Genomic DNA, 21651 nt, shown 5'->3' with positions numbered 1-21651 from the left:
AAAAGCCTTAGACAAACTCCTGTCATATAAAGCGGAAGGGGCTTTAAGATTCTCTAAACAGAGATATTACGAGAAGGGGAATAAAGCTAGCCGCCTTCTAGCATTCCAACTTCGTAAAGCTCAAGCTAATCGTACTGTATCCAAGGTCTGTCATCCTACACTGAGTAGACCAGTATCTTAAGGTAGCAGATGCCTTTGCAGCATTTTACCAAAATTTATATAAAGAACCAAGAATACAAACATCAGGAAAGGATACTGATACTTTCCTCACTGGTTTAGATCTCCCCACATTATCAGAAGAAACATCTAAACCGATGATAACACCAATTACAGAAACAGAAATAAAAGAGGCTATAAAAAGATTGAAAAGCAACAAATCTCCAGGAGTCGATGGGCTTCCTGGAGAATTTTACAAATGTTTCATAAATGACCTTGCACCTGTACTAACCAAGGTGTTTAGATACTCTCTCTCTAAGAACAATCCTCCGAAGACATGGTCACAGGCCATTATATCCGTGATTCATAAAGAAGGGAAAGACCCAACACTTTGTGAAGGATATAGACCCATCAGCCTGATATGCAATGATCAGAAAATACTGACACGTATTTTAGCACATAGAGTTCAAAAACATATTACTACTCTGATTAAGCCAGATCAAACAGGATTTATTCCTAATAGACAGGGTGCCAATAATATAAGAAGAACCCTAAATATAATTACTTGTGCTAAAAGAGACAAACATCAATGTTAATAAGCTTTGACACACAAAAATCATTTGACACTGTAAATTGGGATTTTTTTATACAAAACATTATCAGTAATGGGATTCCAACCAAAATTTGTAGACTGGGTCAGAGTTATTTACAGAAATCCAAAATCTTGTGTCAGGGTAAACGGATGCTGTTCTGAGTTCTTTGAACTACAGAGGGGGGTGAGGCAAGGGGACTGTCTTAGCCCTCTGCTCTTTGCTATAAATATTGAACCCTTGGCAGCATCTATAAGACAGAATGAGGAAATAAAAGACATGGGAAATAAGGAGCATAAGATATCTCTTTATGCGGACGATATCCTGACCTATATAAGGGACCCAGTTCTTTCTGTCCCTGCACTGCTAGACACCTTAAAAAAATATGGAGAACTCTCTGGACATTGGCCAATCCAACTATCAGAAAGGCTTGATTTCCACTGGTCGCAAGGATTTAGATATTTGGGAATTATTATAACAACCGACCTATCAAAACTGTTTAAAGCCAATTACGGGAAACTGCTGGGCAACATAAAAGCGGACCTTACTAGATGGGAAATTCTTCCACTCTCTCATGCCCAAATTTCCCATTAGACTCAATCCCATTCCTAAACCAAGACATATGGGGGAAAAAGAAGATTACTAATGTATAGAGTAAAAACACCTTAAAAATATGGTCAATTGTGAGGAAAAAACTACAGCTTCCCATGACTATTTCTAGAGCTATAAGGATAGCAAACAATTGTGAGTTCTCCCCAGCTAGGCTGGACAAGGGTTTTCTGAAATGGACAGAAAGGGGTCTAGTGGTTTTGGACCAGCTGTTTGACGGAGCAGCCCTGAAATCATTTGAACAGCTCAAAGAGAAATATGATTTACCAAACCAAGATTTCTTTAGGTACTTACAAATTAGACATTATCTCCAAAACCATCAAGAACGGGAAAAGCTCTGCTCCCTACCAACAGAAATAGAACACTTATTCATATCAATAACAAAAAGATTAGTAAAGTCAAAATTCATTTCACATATTTACAGAATATTGTAGGAAGAATTTAAAGGACATAATCTAGATATTAAAGAAAAATGGGAATTAGAAATGAACACTAATTACAGATAAGCAGATAATCGTGCAGTCAAGGACACAGGGTAACCAATAGTCCTAACTGGAAGGAATTCGGATGGAAAATTAAAATGAGATATTTTAGAACCCCATTCATAACATCAAAATGGAGCAACAATTCAGACGGCTGTTGGAGGGGTTGCAGCTTGGTGGGAGATCACACCCATATATTTTGGGACTGCCCAAAGATATCAGAATATTGGAAAAGTGTACAAAAAGAAATAAAAAACTGTCTTTGTATAGATCTACCTCTCGAACCATCATACTTTGTGCTAGGGATACTGCCAGCTGACATTGAAGAGAATAACCAAACATGTTTTTCTGAGAATCCTTCTTTTAATAGCCTCTTGGCTGAAGCCACACCCTCCAACAGTTGCACAATGGAGGGAAAGAATCCAAGATGTTTATAACATGGAGCATACAACAGCATTATTACAACTGAAAGTAGATGTATTCCTAAATAAATGGTCTTCCACTGCCCAACATTTTCATTTGATATGACTATTATGCAGACTATATCTTTCTTATTTTTATTTTACTTATTTATCATTTATTTTGGTAATTTGTATTGTAAAGAATTCTGTATTATCTACCAAATGCATATGTGGTATTGCAGAGATGAGGATCTTTCCCCTCACATATATTTTTGTTAGGATGGAAGACATCTATGGACTGCTATTCTATTTGTAGACTTGCCCTTGATACCTTACTGTACCATCAATACTGTATCATCAAAATGTTAATTTGCGACATATTGTATGACTGCACTTGATAATAAGAAATAAAGGAAGTTCAAAAAAACAGCATCAAAGTCCATCTGGCTCGCTGTTGTTCTTACCTGCACGATCTAACCTGTAATATGTAAAATGTTAACCTAAAAATATAATGTCTAGATTATTTTAACATCAGTTGATTGGTTGTAGAAAAATAAGACCATCACAGTTGAATTTGATATTTGGTTTGTTGCGCTCTGCTTTTTTTTCCCTGGGTACCATTTGCTGCAAAGTCTTTAGTACTGATTCATGATGCAAAACCTCAACCAAACAAGAAGATTCAACACATTGTACACATGCTTTCTAGTCTCAATGCATCCATCTACGTTGTCAACTGTAGCTGACGTTGCAGTCTGGAAATAATCAGGATAACCACATGCAAAAAAGAAAAACAGATTGACTCTATTACATTGATTTTGTCCTGCAGATTTACACCATGAAGCTTTTTAAGCTAAGTTCACTCCAGTTGGAACTTAATGTATTTCATAGGCAGGAATCTCCTATATACAAATCACACATGGCCTGCACGAGGATGCTGCTCAATTTATAATTGGATTAAATTAAACTAATCCACCTTTTGATACAGGATGTTCATTAATGATTGAATTATTTACAGGATATGTGATTAACATTTGAATCTTGCAGCTCATGATAGGGTGTATGGTTCTTTACCAAGCTTGTTATTTCATTACTGAACTGAGTTGTGTGGATTTGAAGTGAAAGAAGCTATAGACTGTAAAAAGGAGACAGGGGATATAGTATGGTTAAAAATCTATATAGATGACAGGGTAAGGTTTGATTTCTGCAAAATCCACTGTACAGCACATAAAAGCAAGTTCAGCTAACCTAACATTTTCTAATTACCATAATCCAAATAACATCATAGTCACTATAGGCAAAGCCGAATTAAGGTATGTGGAATATTCCTCATTTAGTAAAGGACATTTAAAACGTGCACTCTTATGTATTTTAAGTAGCCTGGCCTGTATTTGACTGCAAATAGCAATATTGATGGTTCCACACACTGATGCTAAACTCACTTACAGATAAGACCACTAAAGTTTGCTCTGGTCTGCCTCCTCACCGCTCTCTGGTCCTTTTTTTATTTTCCTGTATCTGATTACCCTTCCTCATACATTATCTCTATCATGCATTACCACGTACATATGAAACTATTAGCGTCTCCGGACATTAAAAAGTCAATCCAGCAAAAGATGTTTCCCTGAGCAGACTTCTCCCTCTTCCACTGTAATGTCATTTACGAGCGCTCTATACAGCTATTAAGTACAAACGTGCCGTGCTTCCTGTTGGGCTGCTTTTTGACTCGTATGTCTTTTCATGGCGAAACAGTGCTTGTGTGCTCTGCATCTAAATCTGTGCTGTATAAAGAACACCTTAATGCAACATTTTAGAATTTTTTGCAAATGTTGTAACAAGACGACCAAAGGCGTAAACCACAGCAGCAACAAAACTGAAAGACCAGTGTTTCCTTTAGGATTTTTTTTTAGCAGTGGGGGCAGGCCCTATTTCTGATACAGTGGGGGGCAGAAATGTTGCTGTGAGGGGGCCGCCACGGTCAAATCAATACAGAGGAAACCCTGGAAAGGAGTTTGCAAATGAATATTGGAGGGAAATCACTTTAACACTTTTTTATTAAATGTGATGAGGGCTCCCTCAGTCGTAAATCTGCTCTTTTCTTTGGCATTAAAACTGGAATGTGCGTGGAATAGTTTCCATGTAAACCGTTTCATCGAAGGCCAGATTTTAGATTATTACAGCCGTTGTAGTAAACGTACCTGATCCACTGATGGGAGCATCAGCTAAAACACCCTTGTTGCAACATTACGGCTGAAACAAACCAGCCACAGATGTTCCATCAGGCAGGTAGGCGCTACTGACGGTTAATTAGACGTACGGAAGCTGTGGTCTTATCAACATGTTGTTCCTTTTTTAGAACAGAATCCCCCCCTCCTTCCCCTTCCCTCCGCCCACCCATTTCCCCAGAAGTCTCCTTGTTTGTATGGGGATACAGAGGACAGGAAAGCTTAATCATCCATGAGAAAAAGCGAGAGAGAAGGGGGCCCAAAAGAAAAGGCTATGTGTGTGCTTGTCCTTGTTGGTAATATAACACTGATATACCTTCAGGATTATGTTTCATCAAACTGTGTAAATGTGACTGGCCTTTCTCTCGGTTTCCACGTAAATGTGAGCAAAATTCAAGGGAAAGGAAAGAGCATAAAGGGGAGGATAGGAGAAGGCAGGTAGAGGAGGTGAGGATAAAAGGGGGTAAACAAGGAAAGGGAGGAAAGAAAGCAAACGGGTTGCGCAGCAGTGCAGAGTTGTTGCTAGGATGCCGAGAGAGCAACACGATGCAGAAGGAGTGAGGATGCATGCAGAGGACGATAAGCCCGCTGAAGCACGAGTCAGGTATCCCATTTTAACTTAAAGGTAAAGTTTGTACACCTGTATAAGTTGCCACTTTAGTGTTCTTCATATTTATAACGGGGATTAGAGAGCTAACATTTAAATACATTTTCTTTTTGTGTACATCTTTTAGAACATCTATAGCTCTGTCAGGCTGTGTTGCATTTCTCTTTCCTTACGTCTGTACCTCCTTTCTTTGCATCATGATGATAATCATCCATCCATCCATCCATCCATCCATCTATCCTAACCTGCAAAGCTAATGACATTCCTATCCGCCTCAGCTGTAGTTTGGTGCTAATTTGCAAATGTTTGCATGCTACTACGCTCCATGATGATGGTGAACACCAGCATGTTAGCATTGTCATTTTAAGCATGTTGGAATGCCAATGTTGGCATTTAGCTTAAAATTCCGCTCTGCCTAACAGAGCTTCTAGCATGTACTGCCCCCAAATGACTATAATATCTCCCAGATGCTGAGACTTTTGTCAGACTCCCCCTCTGGCCTGTTGGCTCAAAAGCTGCACGCTTTTTGCTATTTATCAGTTGTTGTTTTTTATATCATCCAGTCATCCGTTTGTTTTATGGTTTCAAAGTGTTGTTTATACAGATATGTGTAGTTTGAAGTTTACATCCTCAGAATTAAAATTGGAAAGTTAAAGTAAGGCGTCCTGGTGGCCCAGGGGTTTAAGCTGTTGGCCATGCAGTCATCTGTTTGGCTGGGGATCGTGTTGCATGTCATCCCTCCTCTTTCCCCTTGTTTCCTGTCACTACTCTACTGCCAGCTATCAAAATAAAGACAAAAAAATGTCATTTTTAATAATAGTGGATTGTTTTTGTCATTCAGTGTTTTCTGGCATAGAAAAGTTACTAGCACAAGAATTTCAAAGGCATAGTTCATCAATAACTTAATGAAAACCCTGCAGTGGCTTGAGCAGATGTACAGTCAATGTGGCTGGCAAGAAGGAAGGAAAAAAAAAAAAAGAGGGGCAGGATACAGTCGTTTTCAGTAAAAAAGAGAATGTATCAGCTAGGATGTGTGAGCATGCCAAAGCAGAAACCTGAGGCACACTCTAACCTCCTGAAAGGCTGTATTGTCCGTTGGAACTGTTCAAACCCTCTACTCACATGTTGTCCTCATTTCTTTTCTTTTTTTTTTTTTTTTTTTCATTTGACGCTGGTCAAGAAGGACAAAACCAAGGTGACGATACATCCTCAAATATTTGGCTTTATTGAAACTGTCCTAACTGTCCTTGCTTAAATAAAGTAAGCAACATGTCATCATCACTCAACAAAAGACCCAAAGCAGTATGCTCGGGTTGTAGTGCAAAAAGTGATCATGTTATATATATACACACACACACACACACACACACACACACACACACACACACAGGATTCTACGATATTATATATATATAACACTCGCCAAATGCGGGTACATTTTCCGTAAGTTTCAGAGGGCTGTGTGCCACAAGGCGGGTAATGTTTGTACCAAAATAGTTCTCTTTTTCAGTCTTCATTTTGGTGAAGCTGTAGCTACTTTCTTCTGTTCCTCTGCACGTCGGAGCTTCGCACACGCAAACATACACCGGAACGCCAGCCACCACCTCACTTAAGTTTACTGACCTTTGTTTTTTTTAGCATATGGTGATTTTTGGCGTCCGATAAACCAGCAGGACTTGCAACCCCAACCAGAAAGTTTTTATGTGATGCATGTTACAAAAAACCCAGCAATTTTATATTTTGGCCGGTTAAAAAAAAAAAAAAAAAAAAGCTTGGCCAGTGGATTTTTTTTTTTTTTTTTCATCTACCCGCCAACTTGGCCGGTGAGTCAAAAAGTTACACACTGCTTGGTAACCTGAAGGACATATCTGTTGATTGTTGATTTGCAGAATGATTCTCTGCTTCAGTGTTGTGCAGCGGGTAATAAACATCCCAGCTTGCCAGACTAATAAAGGATTTGTGATTTGACTTGTGGTTAACCGGTTTAAGCTCTGTTGTGTATTTGAGAGAGAGAGAGACACTAACTCTTGTTAGAAGTGGAAATGTGATATGGATTTCAAGATATTCTTAGATAGAGATCTTCTGAAGTTTCCTCCAGCCGTTTGTAATAAATAAAATGTTTGTGCATATGCATGTGACTTAGTATCACATTGGTCTTGTGGTTGAAAAATCTTCCCATAAGTTCCTTCTTAACAAAGAGAGAAGTGGCAAAACTACAAACTTCACCATTGTGCCAGCCTTAACTTGCCATAAAAACTGTGACGATTATCTTGTTTTCCCTGAAATGGAAAGCACATGATCATTACCATTTCCATCATAAATTCCTGTCCAGACTGACCAAGCTCTTAAAATCTTAGTTGCATGAACTATCTATTACGAACATGTTTTCAACAGCAGTTGCCCATTTATAGACTTATTTGGTTTGTTACAGTGAGATTAAAGTGACTATTTGTTAATGCTACATACGGTTTACACATAAGCCACACTGTAATGTATAGCAAAGATAATTATTTATGCTCCCTTTTTAAATTTTAAATCTCTGGAGCGACAGGTTACTTAGATGTTTGATGGCTCTACAGAAAGTTGTATGCCTCCTTGTGAAATGGTCATCGTCCACTAGTTATGAATCTCCTCGCAACATACATATCTAAAGGACGTATTCTGTGGCTTGCTTGTTCAGCAGCTGCTTTCCCTGAATTTGCATTTGAGCTGTCAATCTGCTTTTTTTGCTGGGCTGTCACACTGTTGTGAAGTTGTATATTTTGTAAGTACATCAGGATTTATCCCTATCTAACTACACAGACTTTGAATATAATAGTCCATATTGTCTGTGAGCAACTACATAGGAGTCCTCCCCAGGTTGTCCTTTCTCTCATATGGTATTCAAATGCAGCTTATGAACAAAGTATTTTCCTATCCTTGACATCTTTATTTCTTTCTCTGTGTGTCTGCTCAGGTGCTGACGGGGGAAGGACGCTGTCATGGCGCTCTTGTGGAGGAGGCTGAAGCTTGTGGTGACGGTGATGATGGTCAACCTCTTCATCTTCATCATCATCTCCCGACACAACAGTCAAGACAAAAACGGTCACAAGGTCCGCATCCCCTCCAAACCATTCTGGAACAAACTGGTTCCCAGCCCTGCTTACTGGAATCGTCAGCAGCAGATTATGGACCTTCACAACAATCCCATCCTGGGGGCTAACTACAGCGACGCAGACTTGCCTGATTGGGCTAACGACAACAGCTTGACCTCTGACCCCTGCCAGCCTAACTCCAGGGTTACCACTCAGGTGAAAGACTACAACTCCCTACCGGAACGCTTCAAGGACTTCCTGATTTACATGCACTGCCGCTCCTACCCGATCATGGTGGACCAGCCCGACATCTGTAGGGAGCCGCCGTTCCTGCTCCTGGCTGTCAAGTCCCTGGCACCGCACTTCGACCGCCGCCAGGCCATCCGTCAGTCCTGGGGAAAGGCTGGTGTTATAGCCAATCAGACGGTGGTTACTATCTTCCTTCTCGGCAACGCCACAGCCGGGGACCACCACCCGGATCTGTCCGAGATGCTGCGCTATGAGAGCGTCCGTCATAAAGACATCATCCAGTGGGATTACAGGGATTCGTTCTTCAACTTGACTGTCAAAGAAGTTCTCTTCCTGGAGTGGATTCAGACTCGCTGCACCGGTGCTCGCTTCATCTTCAAAGGCGACGACGACGTCTTTGTCAATACCTACCGCATCCTGGACTTCCTCAAGGGCCTCTCGGAGCCCAAAGCCAGGGACCTGTTTGTGGGTGACTTGATAACCAACGCAGGGCCCCACCGAGACAAGAAGGTAAAATACTTCATCCCAGAGAGCATGTACATCGGGACGTACCCTCCATATGCAGGAGGTGGTGGGTACCTTTACTCTGGTGTCGTCGCTGCCCGTCTGCACAATGTGTCACAACATGTAGCGCTCTACCCGATAGATGATGTCTACACGGGTATGTGCCTTCGGAAGCTAGGGCTGGCCCCCGAGAAGCATAAAGGCTTCAGGACCTTTAACATAGAGATGAAGTACAGGTCAAACCCCTGCGCCTACAAGAGTTTAATGCTCGTTCACCCGAGGACCCCGCAGGAGATGATCCAGATCTGGGCCTGGCTCAGCAGTCCTAACCTGAACTGCCAGTGATGGCTCCGCAGCAGGCAGTTGTGACTGAAACTGCCCTAGAAAAGAAGACATTTTTCAGGTTGTTCCCAAGAGGTCAAAGTGACAAATATTTAATTGTGAACAGGGTCATGACTTAAGAGTTGGCAGCTTTAAGTTAAGATATTATTATAAAAGTCGCTTAGAGAAGTTGATGCATTCTCCCTCTAAAAATGAGGAAAGATGTGTCGTTAACTCTGGCCACCATAGTATTTTGACTTGATGTCAACTTCCGTAGACAAGCTATCTATGCTTTACTGTCGATCGAGCTCCACCAAAAGTGTCCGTGTCTTTCTCTGCGTGCACATATTTATATCCAAACTATTTATATGGCCTTATTAATGCTTTAACACTGTGTTTCAGCTCCGTGGTGGAGCGTCTCAATGCTGTATTATATAAATAAGGAGACTAAGAACTGTCCACCTGGGACTCTGTGTTGTTTGGTCAAGGGAAAAGACACTGTCTTTATTGGCAGTGGTGAAAAGAACAATAGTGTTCAGCAACTTTCAAAAGTAAATAAACGAGTGAAGTTCTTAAACTTCAAACCTTAGAAACAACCAGTGGTTCCCACATGCAGCAGTTTGCTGCTGCTGGCTTTAAAAGAGTTTCCCGGTGAACACTCCCTAGTAATTGTTGCTGGAGGCTTAGTTCGTGCTGCTATTCCCATCCACACTCCCCAAAGTATTTACTTGTAAATAGCTCAATTTAAACTAAACCAGTTTTTCTAAATAGAAAAACTCATACCGTCAGAACTTCACAAACCATTCATTCATTTTTGAAAAGTAGCTTTGATTTATGTTAAATTCATCATTGTCACTCTTCATTTTATTGCCTATAGTTCCTCTGAGTTTACTTTGTAGATGAATCATGTTACGACAAAAGTTGCTCAGAACGTCCATAGAGCTTCAAAATGGGGTGTTTGGTTGAGTGAATACACACTTTGCTTTCAGGAAACAGGAATGTGAGTCCAGCTCTGTACAGCTCAGCAGGTCTGGGCTTGTTTCGACTTGGATGGAGAAATCCAAATGCTGTCTAATTCTGCTTCAGGTGATCACTTTACACGAAAGGATAAAACGCTTATATGAACCCTAAGTGCATTTTCAGATCTTAGTTCAAGCTGCCAGCGTAGAGCGTCTGTCTGAAATACTCGCTGTAACTTGCCTCATGAGTGTCTGCGGCTGTTGTGTGGAAATGTTGAATGCTGTTAAATGTTTTTACTGTGATGTCCGTGAATCAAAAGTGCTTTAAAACAGGTTGATCATGGTGGAAAATCACATGTAAGCTAACTAAGACTTTGTTACTTGACAAATTCTCAATGTTCACTGATCATTTTGAAGGTTTCATTTCAAAATGTTACATATCTGTTTATGGAGGAAATGATTTCTTTTGTCTTTGTTTTACCTTCTTTTCAGGACTTTGTTGGCGGTGATTTAAAATGGTGTATAACTAATTTTGCAACGGAAGTCTTCACATTATTTGAAAGTTAGTGCTCAGCTCTCTACTGTATGGCTTTAGGTTTCATGAGAGAAGTGCTGCACATATTTACTTGGCATTTATGTTACGTAATGTTCCTTTTCAGCTGTATGTGAGACAGTCAGAGATTTCAGATGCACCTTTTGTAATATGACATGTCTCAGTGAAGCAGGTGCTCTCTTGTTTCCCTCAAACTCCGTTCAGAGAAGTGTGTAACATGAATGTATATCCATGAACCATATATAACCAAGGTTTTGGGGGCAATCCACTTTGAAGTGGATTTTCGTCTGTACTTAGTATTTATACTCAGAATGACACTGACCTGATCCATCGATTCAACACTGGTGATAAGTTTCAGTCTGACTCTTAACCCTGGTTGTTCCACTTTTGATCTGACAGAAGGGTGACATTCCTACACCTCTGTTAGAGCTCCCCCTGCTGGTCAGGATGGTGATCTGTCAAGACTCAGAGCTTTATACAGACATTGACAACTCCCATGACTTAAAACTGTGTTCCAAGACCTAATATATTATCTCAGTCTTTGACTCTTCAGATGCTCCAAACTGTCACTTAAAGCAACTCCTCTCTCAGTTGTTTTACCGTAATGTAACCTTTTTTGGTTACTTTTAGCCTACATCGGTGTCAGGTAGTTGGGGTTTGACACAAGAAAAATAATAAAGTAAATACCGTCACTGTGGTTCTTTAAATGTTAATTTTGTTAGTTTTTTTTCTCGGATTGCCGACTTACTGGACACTATTTTTTAATTACCCTCATGCTAGAATCCATCCAACTCCATGTAGGATAAAACAAACGCTAAAAAGATTAAACAGGTGCCAAGAACCAAGTGGAGGCTTTTTCTCTTCCATTTCTTCTATTTAAGTCCAAGCACCAGCTACTCTATTCTTGTTCTTTGGGTCACGTATCGCCATCTTCACGTGTACCAATAAAATGTTACATTCTGTCCTTGCAGCACACAGTTTATTACTACTTAAAATGTTTACATGTTTTTAAAAGTCAGTCAGCAGTTTTTTTTTTTTTTTTTTTAATTGTTACGGCTGTGTGACGATTGGCTGTAGAGGTATTTTCTAGTTGTCCACACTGATGAGCAACTTTTTCTTTGTTTTACTCTCTGACCTTTCTGTCCTCTCACACTTTTTATTTTATTTTTTTTTTTGTTAACTTTTATCCATCACTGCGTCCTTATTTTGTAATTTTGCTTGACTGTTTTTTTTTTTTTTTTTACTTTTGACACGCACAACTTGTGTTTATACAGTCAGTGTTTTTCTGGTCTCAGTAGCCTGGATGTGTCATTGTCTGAGCTTCTGTAGATGTTGTTTTCTAGGCAGAACCGCAAGCTAGCGTGTATAGAAAAACATTATTTTACCATCAATATGCAGAAAACCCTGTACTGTAGCTCCAGCTCCATGATGGTGATACACAGGGCAATGTATTAGTCAACTCGACAGGGAAACCTTTAATAAACATAATTGCCAACCAGAGGGATAATATCCAATAAAATCTAACAAGAGCAAGAAGTAGTTATGTGATTTGAATGGACAAGTGTTTGGACATTCAATCAATCAGGATTTGGATCAAATATCTGTCATTACCTTGGATGAAGCCTTGCATTTCACAAGCCATTAACTTATATTTCCATGTATTTCAGACTCCTTGTGATTTGAGATACCAGTCGCACTGTTACAGCTGCACTAGTCAGAAGTGATTACCAAATATGTGCCTGATGTTTGTATGTACTGTATGTGTAAGATAATCCTTCACTCATGTTAAGCGTGATTGCTTTTTTTTTAATACCTAGATTTGAGTATTTCAATAAAGTTATATTTTGCTGTTTTTGTAAATACTGTTTTTTTATGCATTCTTTTTGGCTCAAGTTTCTTGTAAAGCACATCCTTTCCAGTTATGTGACCAGTTTCATGTTTCTAGATCATTCCAGCGCTCTGAAATTTGAGCCGCGGCATAAGACATCTAATAATAAACCCGCACAAACTCAACAAAATAATTTTGTGTCTCAAGGCATACATTTACAGCTCAGGTGGTAGTCTGCAGTGCAAAACCTCTGGTTGTATCTTTCAATTTGATCCCAAGCAGTGAGGATTTAGACACTCTTGAAAGTAACTAATTCTGTGGTAAATGCTTTAGTAAAACATGCAGATTTACTTTCACTGCTGATCGTGTCAAGGCAAATTTCAAAAAGTGGATTTGTCTTCTTGCATTATTTTATTTGAAGGATTTTTAGAGGCTTGAAGAGGTGAAAGTTTTCAGTATTTTACGTTTGTATAAGAACAATGGATTTAGGTTTAGTACAATGGAAACCATTGTACTAAACCATTCCAGCCCATGTAACACTAGAGATAAATCGGGTGGTTACTGCAGGCCATATATCTAGTTAAAGATGTAATGCGGAAATTTTAAATATTCGATTTTAGAACAATTCATTGGATGTGACCTGTAAATGGAGACCCCAACAATCTCTTTCCTATTGGCTCATGCAGTGAAAGTACCTCAGCAGCAGAGGGCAGCAGAGTATCAACTGCCTGAGCACTGATACATACGCTGTGTCCCAATTTCCCCCTACATACCAATTATAAGCAGGTTTTAAGTCTGTAAAGAGACTAAGTATACTCAAAGCACACAGTTTGCATATTAAATACGGTTGATTTTTGTGTGTGCTGTTGATGCACACTATTCTCCCACAATGCAATGCACTAAGGATTTTGGAGGAGCTGCTCACTGCTGGTAATACATTTGAATAAAACTAAGTATTGCATTGTAAGAGGAACATTTTGACGTCTCTGTTAAGTTTAATGGACAGCTTTTCAAAGTTGCAGTTTGATTGACAACCAACATATCATATTGTTAGTGTAAAATTATAACAACAAACAATCTACAACAGTAAACTGCTGATAAACGCACAGAAATTCAAACGTTCTTGTAGCAAATACATGTGCGTAAATATGGTGAGACTGAGCCAAAGAAAGACTACATAAGACACAAGCAGCAGCAGCCCCAGAGACAAACTCATTGCCCTTTCCTCTCACGGGTGTTGTTTACCTTCCACTTCTTCACATGGGGATAAGGGAAAGATGGGACATGGTTGTCATGACAACCGTATTCCTAAAGTGGTGGCAGTCCTCATCTGGTGCAGGTGTGGGAGAGCAAAGAGGTTCACAAGAGGGATGTTGTGTGTGTGTGTGTGTGTGTGTGCGCTTGTTTAACTATATTCGTGGGGTCCAAAAACCGGGAGTCCAGTAGTGGGATCCTGACAGCTTTGTGGGGCCAAAATGCTGGACCCCACAAGTTTAAAGGGCTGTTTGTGGGTTAAGACTTGGTTGTAGGAGTAGGGATATAATTAGGTTATGGTTAGGGTGAGGATAAGGGTTAAGGTTAGGCGTTTAGTTGTGATGGTTAAGGTTAGGGTAAGGGGCTAGGGAATGTATTATGTCGAGCATAAAAATTACAACCAATAATACCACCACAGATTATTCAAAATGTGAATTTTCACAAGTATGGTTGTATGTTTGTGTATTTTGAAATCTCCACCCTTGTTGCCTTTTCCTCTATAGACGCCATGTTGCATCTGTTGGCAGGGATTATTCTTAGGACGATAGCAACACATGTAGCATCTCATAACTTACTATTCTCTCTTCCTCTATCTTTTGTTTGGTTTTATTTTGCTGTTTAGTTTTAATTTGATTTACTTCAGTTTAAATCGTACTCTTATACTTGATGTATTTCATTGAAAATAGAGAGTATATATCTGTATCAATTTTGGGGAACTTGTTTTGGTATTCCTTCATAAATTCTCTATTTTAGGATGGTTGTTGCTGATGGGTAATGCAGACAACATAATATAAACGTATGATTTTCATCTCACTTCGAGGATTAGTGTACTGAATGTTCAATAAAAAGGATACTGGAAAGCAGCAAGATCACAAGTTGTGTGTATGTGTTGTGGGACAGATTTGGGGACCAAATGTGGACTTTAAACCAGCTGAGACAGACATGGACAGTTGATCTGATCTTGGGCGCAATTTGACAAAAAACACAATTACAATCTCCATTTTAGTGAAGTAAAGGTTAAGACTAGTTTAGAAAATGACATATTAAATCCTCAAAAGTCTATTAAAGCGGTCTCTGTTCACTCAGCCAATCTTGGGACAGGATTTGATTGAATACAACAATCTAATAAATCTGACTGCCCGATGAGATCATCAAAGCTGACCACATCCTGACTCATCGATGGCATCAGCAGCACGCTGCCAGGAAGATATACCGAAACTTAAGTTCTTGGAAATCGATGGGAGCATCTCTCTCTCTCTCTCTCTCTCTCTCTCTCTCTCTCTCTCTCTCTCTCTCTCTAAACAAAGGCTCAAAAAGGAATGGAGGATGCAACATATATAAAAAGAAGGATGCTGCTTGTGGAGAAAAAGGAAGATGAGGAGACAACTCCTCACTAGTGTGCTGCCAGTGTGCTCTCTCCATGTGCTCTCCACTCCCTACCTTCTTATCACCTCCCCCACTCTACCTGAGCACTGATTACTCTCAGGTGTGCAACAGGTAGAGAGGGAGGAGGGCAGAATAGGAAACAGAGAGAGAGAAAGAATCAAGACACACAGAAGAGGCACATGTAACATCCCCACCCTAAAAATAGTGAATGGGGGAGCGCCGCGGACCTCATTCACGCATAACTGCAAATTAATCGCAGCGCGACAAAGCGTCAGCCAAAACATTATCTTGACCTTTAATGTGCCGGATCAGAATATTAAAAGACTGTAAGAAAAGCGCCCAACGCATGAGCCTCTGATTTGCATTACGCATCTGATTAATAAATACAAGAGGATTGTGGTCAGTGTAAATGATGAGTGGAGCACTAGCAGAACCCACATAAACCTCAAAGTGTTTCAGAGCCAATACAAGCGCAAGCGCCTCCTTTTCAATAGTGGAGTACACAAGTTGATGCCGGTTAAATTTCTTGGAGAAATACGAAACTGGGTGCTCCACGCCATCATCTCCATCTTGAAGAAGAACCGCACCCGCCCCTGCATCACTCGCATCAACAGACATTTTAAACGGACGGTCAAATGCCGGAGCAGCCAGGACTGGGGCATGAGTCAGCAAAGCCTTTATGCAATCAAACGCCCGCTGACAACTCTCAGACCAATGGAAACGTACTTTCGGACTCAACAGATCGGTAAGTGGGGCAGCAACTGCGGAGAAGTTTTTACAGAAACCTCTGTAATACCCCACCATCCCCCAAAACCGACGCAGCGAGCAACGCGAACCAGGAGGAGGAACGAAGGACAGGATTGCTTCAACTTTTGAATGGAGCGGCTTGACTTGACCCCGACCCACAATTTCCCCCAAATACTGTACAGTAGCCTGACCAAATTCGCATTTCGCCAAATTGAGTGTGAGATTAGCGTCACGCAGCCTTCCAAACACTGCATGAAGCTGCTGAATGTGGTCATCCCATGAACTGGAGTAGATTACAATATCGTCCAAATAGGCTTCACACCCCGACAAACCCGATAAAACTAAGTTTACCAAGCGCTGAAAAGTAGCAGGCGCGTTACGCACGCCAAATGGCATCACTGTATACTGCAAGAAAGCGTCAGGGTTCACAAATGCAGAAACCTCCCTCGCCCGAGGAGTTAGTGGCACCTGCCAATACCCTTTTAACAGGTCGAGTTTTGTCACATAATTGGCACTGCCAACATTGTCAACACAATCCTCAACCCGGGGAAGAGGATAACAATCTGGCTTCGTGACCCCATTTCAGAATTTTTCAACCGTCCCCCGGGGGGAGACATGTAACACACACACATATGAGCTGATGTGTACTTCAGGGTCTCAGGAGGTTTCACTTCCTCATCGAAATGAATATAATATAGAGATATATAATATAGCTCTCTGGGACTAAAGAAGCAGCATCTTATTGTGGACCACGGACACACAGAAACCCTGTCCCGCCTTCCCTTTCTCACCTACCATCTGACACACACACACACACACACATGACGCAAACACAGCATACATTTTTAATGCTTGTAGAGGCTAGTGAAAGCCTCAGATCAAGACATCAGATCCTTCAGGCTTAATGGTTCTGTATTCTGCAGCAACTTTGTTGAAGGAAGTGAGCCAACATTAATCACACTTCAGACTTTGGATCAGTCCTGCAGCAGTTACAGGTAATACAAGGAAATAAAAAGAAGTAAAATTACATTTTCATGCCTTTGTGAAACCTAAATAAGAGGGTGAAATTACACTACCAGTGCTGCTAAAATACATTTAGTCTCGCATCTTTATATAATTGCATGTATTTTGTACTGTATGTCACATTTAGTAGAAAGGCTTTAGAGCAAAAGTTTGACATTGAGGGAATACACTTTTATTTGACAAACCTCTAATGGACTGAGTCTCATTCCTACAACCAAAGACGTTGGAAACTTTTTTTTTTCTCCAAATTGGAACAAGTGAAGTGGAGGAAACAGTCGGTCACAGGTTTGCCTGGCGAAGGATGTGACATGGAGGGAGTGAGTCACTACTTTGATCCAAATCTCCACTTTCCAGCTAAATCTCCCACATGCAAGAAATTTCTGTTTGTTGATGTTTAAATGCCACAATACGACATGTAGTGGTTTTTCAGCCAAGGGATACTGTGTTTGAGATTGTTTCTGAGATTGTCTGCCTTTACCTCCCAGTACAGTTGTAATGAAAAATAGCATTTAAAACCAGCAACATGTCTTCCCATAATCAGTGTGAGTGAGAAGTTTTCATTGGAACTACTTTCTACTAAATAAATATACATTTCTTGTTCGCGCTATGGAAAAGTTTGCTTTCTTTTATTCCAATATTTTGTCTATTTATATGTACAAACTATATTAGTAGCAAACCAAGCCGTAAACAAAAGTGACATAGACTCAAAATGAATTGTATATAAACACCATGATACACATGCACAATGCATGTACATTACAGACATGATGCTGCAGATGACAAAAGTTTGCTTCATGGCTTCATCTCACTTCCGTTACAATCTCTCTCCAAGACTTCTGTGTCTTTGTTGGCGCGTCATGATGTATCGCACTAAAAGCGATTGAAAAGTCTCTCTTTCTGTTGCACAAAAAGTGATAGAAGACACCTGGCTAATTGCTGCATAAAGTAGCCATTATTGTCAGATTGTCTGTTTTGGAAAGCCGGAAAGGGTTTTCAGATGCTGTCAATTCGACATGCACTTCATTTTAAGCATACTGAGGCTTCCAGTTTGGATGTGCAGTAAACCAGTTGCTTTTCTTCTGCTGCATTTCAAACAGAGTAGCCACTTAAGGTGTTGAGATGTATAAAATATGAAATAGTCATACTTTGCGACAAACATATACAACAAATGAGCATATAACAAAAATCAAGAAAAGAAATAAATATATATATATATATATAATTTAGTAGATTCTTTGTTGAACTTCCAGTTTTGGTGCTTCTCTACCCAGGGAATCAAACACTCAACTCTGTCAGAGCACTGATGTTCAGTGAGTTACAAAGAAACACTTTAAAAGGTAAAGGGGAAGCTGCCAATGTAAATCTAAGATGTATAATGTTTTAATGTTCTCTATTCTCTCAATAAAACACAATCATTAACAAAAAAGAAACACTTATCTAAAGAGCCACTGATTACTGTAATAAAAATAACGATCCTGCTTAAACACAAACCCTTGAGACTCAGTGTTTACCGAACACTGTCGGCCGAATGGTACATGACTCTGAACATGAAGCACTTTCTGCTCGCGGGAGGGAAAGAAGGGCAATTTACCGCAACAGTAAAGTTGAAACAGTGTCCTGAAGGGAGGGAGTTATGATGGATGAGCCACCTCCTGGTTTTAATGATCATATAGCTTACAGCTCTTCCAGTCTGTGTTTCAGAGGGAGGAAGTTGTGCTCTAATTCTCTGCATACTTTGGGGAGAAGAGAAATGATGAGGGAAGGGAATCAAAAGGGAGGCAACCCAGAAGAAACAGAAGCAGCAGTGTAGAATAAGAAATTATGGATAATTGTGAATATGGCATGAGAAAGATGGAGAAAGAAAGAAAGGCAGGCAGGCGAGAGAAAAGAGAAATATTTCATTACAGGCTAGAGAGTGGAGAAAACGTAAGAGAGAAGTGTGAGGAGGGAAATGATGGTATGAGCAGAGAGGCCCTGGAGAGTCGTAGCTGAGGATATCATTGCCCCGACTCATGGAAGAAAAGAATATCAAAATGCAAAGATTGCAGTTCAGAGTGTGGCTGCTGCAGCGTGCAGACTTACAGTGTGCTTTTAATACGACTCCACCCATGCTGCAGTACACAGGAGTGGAAGATCTTTACCTGCATTTAAACACTGCTGCATGTCAGCCACATTGTTTTCATTAATACTGAAGTTAACAGCACAAGGGCTCATTAAACCAGACCTGTGAACATACACTCATGATCCAGGATCCATGATGTTCCCCAAGAGACTAAACACAGGTCAAATGTTTTATTACAATGCGTGTGTGACCTCTACAGTGTGATGAAGTGCCTGGTGCAGCAGCCCCAACGTCCCCTCCTGTACTCTTGAATTATAGTGGCTTGAAACAGACTCAAATAATAGAGATATTTTTGAAAGAGAAAGGAGTAAGAGTGCAAATATCCAACAGAAATATATGTGTGAGTTGTGAGGGTTTTTTTTTGGCTGCAAACACGTACCACAAATTCTGCTTCATTATTGTCTTATTCTGACAAGGCTGCGCAGGCGTTAGTATGTTCGACAACCGTCAAATTTCTCCTACAATATCTACCAGAATTGGTTTCTGAACAAATTAGAGGTGTGAAATTGGCAATCCAGTGTTCAGCAAAAAGAATGCTTTGAGGAACATAAATAGGCACCAAATATGAAGAAGAATAAGTAGCTATGAAAGACGTCCTGTAGCCACTTCATTTGCTGTTTGGTCCAGACTCGAGGCTCGTTTGATTCTCAGTCGATGTTTTCCAGACCAAAATCATACAGGAAAATCTTTAGAAATAGAAACGCTACGGTGTTCACTCTCGTTAATATAATACTAACTGAGACATTCCTTGCCCGAACCCTTAAGTTGTTTGTTCAAGCAGCAATTACGCACCATATTTATTTTTTATTGTGGGGCGGCGCCTTCTAGTGGGTTAGTAATTATGACGGAAGCAAAGCAGGAAGTAAGGTGACGAAGTATACGAGCGCCAAACTCCGACTACAGAGATAGGTTTGGGCGGTGGATGAGTCAAACAGACACAGGACTTTCACCCAGGAACCTAGGGTTTGTGTCCTGTTTGAAAATAAAAGTACCCTGTGAGTGTTTTTTAACTTTACCGAACAAACAGAACTACGTCACATTCTGTGTCACACGCGTTACCAGAAGTGAAGTAACGTAACAGATGATTTTAACCCAAACCAAGATCTTTTATTGAAACGTAAAGCTATAGTGCGTAGTTTCTCTCGCCCCCATGAGGAATTCTAAGTAATGACAACAAAACTGTCGGCGCGTCCACATGATACAAGCCCCCGCCCCTCCTCCACGCAGTTGCTGGTAGCCAAGGAGGACACGGAGGATTAAAAAAAACATGATGGACTCTTCAGCGGAGGTCATTATCTTCACTCGAGCTTCTGCGCGGGAAACTCGGCAGACGCCACAACCTTCTGAACATGGCCATGCTGAGAGATACAGAGAGAGTCGTGTGGAGCTGATAGTCTTAATTAGCTTTGTAGCAACTCATTTAGCAACGGCTTGAATGTAACGGACATTTATTAATATCGAAAAGTTACGCACTAAAGCTTTAACTAAGTAGTTTTGGTTAGTAAAACCTAACCAAATTGCGACCATTTCACAACATTAACGACGTGTTTTGGTTTAGATATGAGGACGGAAAAAACGTTCCTGGGGGATGTATTTCCTGCCGCCGCTAGGGACGCTAATTTATGAAACGCTCCTGTGGGTTGTATTAGAGGTTAGGAATAAACGAACTATATCGTCGTATGGTTTGAAAGACTTGTTGGACTAATTTGTTTTAACTCAGTGGTAAGAAACATCATCACTGGATTAGGATGGATAAAAAGTTCAACAATGCTATAGTTGCTACCAGTGGCTATTGTCAGAAAACAAATGAGATTGTCACTGTCGTTTCAAGTGATACACTTAGTGTCAACATTATGCGACTGTATTCGCTGTATTCTATGAGACAGGTTGACTTCTAGCCCAATCTTTTATTAACAAGCAGCTGGAAATGCCAGATTGATGGGAATGCCTTGAGACTTCTTCCTGTGTGGGGAGTTTGTGTTCCAAAGCAGAGCAATAGAGTTCAAGACCGGACATGTCTTCACCTGGCTGATCAATGGTTTATTAGCTGGTTCTTTTGTTGCTTATTTCCTTTAGATGATTTTGATGTAAAGTTGAGGAAAGGTGTTTGCTAATCACACCATCTTTTAATGTCCTTTCTATAATGTCATATTTATTAATGATAAGACACACCTCAGGGGAATACCCCTACCCTCTAAATCACTCATTTTCATCTTAATTCACAATTCATCTGGGCGTTCGTGACGCTCCCTCAATCGGTCTATGTCTTGTTTTCTGTGAACCTTCTCCTCTTTCTTCTCCTCTCTTCTACCTTTTATCTCATTCTCTCCTCCTTTTGTTGAAGCGAGTGAAATTCTTTAAAACACTTCAACCATCCTCTGTTTATTTCCACTCTGTGCTTCTCCCTTCTCTCCTTTCCTCTCCTTCCCTCAGACGATCTGACCTGCTGCGTGTGAGGACTGTTTGCCATACCGTTGCTCTCTCACCTGCGTCAAACAGCCTTCTCACTGTATCAAACCAAACAAACAGTAAAGCAAACTGTATCTTTATCTCCCTCAGTAAAA

The 21651-nt window shown here is 40.4% G+C and overlaps 1 protein-coding gene across 2 annotated transcripts in view; it reads left to right on the top strand.

The window, feature by feature from the left end:
* The window catches only part of b3gnt2b (UDP-GlcNAc:betaGal beta-1,3-N-acetylglucosaminyltransferase 2b), a 33983-nt gene extending 23553 nt beyond the window's left edge, over positions 1-10430 (top strand). For both annotated transcript variants that reach the window (XM_028604176.1, XM_028604175.1), the window contains exon 3: positions 8024-10430. In XM_028604176.1, the coding sequence (XP_028459977.1) occupies positions 8049-9239 (1191 nt within the window). In that variant the 5' untranslated portion in view covers positions 8024-8048 and the 3' untranslated portion in view covers positions 9240-10430. The remainder of the gene's footprint in view (positions 1-8023) is intronic.
* The last annotated feature ends 11221 nt before the right edge of the window (positions 10431-21651 follow it).

This window comes from Perca flavescens, chromosome 17 (assembly GCF_004354835.1).
Source record: "Perca flavescens isolate YP-PL-M2 chromosome 17, PFLA_1.0, whole genome shotgun sequence".
Taxonomy (NCBI): domain Eukaryota; kingdom Metazoa; phylum Chordata; class Actinopteri; order Perciformes; family Percidae; genus Perca; species Perca flavescens.
Note: the sequence above shows the minus strand (reverse complement) of the source record. Positions and strands in the feature narration are given on the sequence as shown.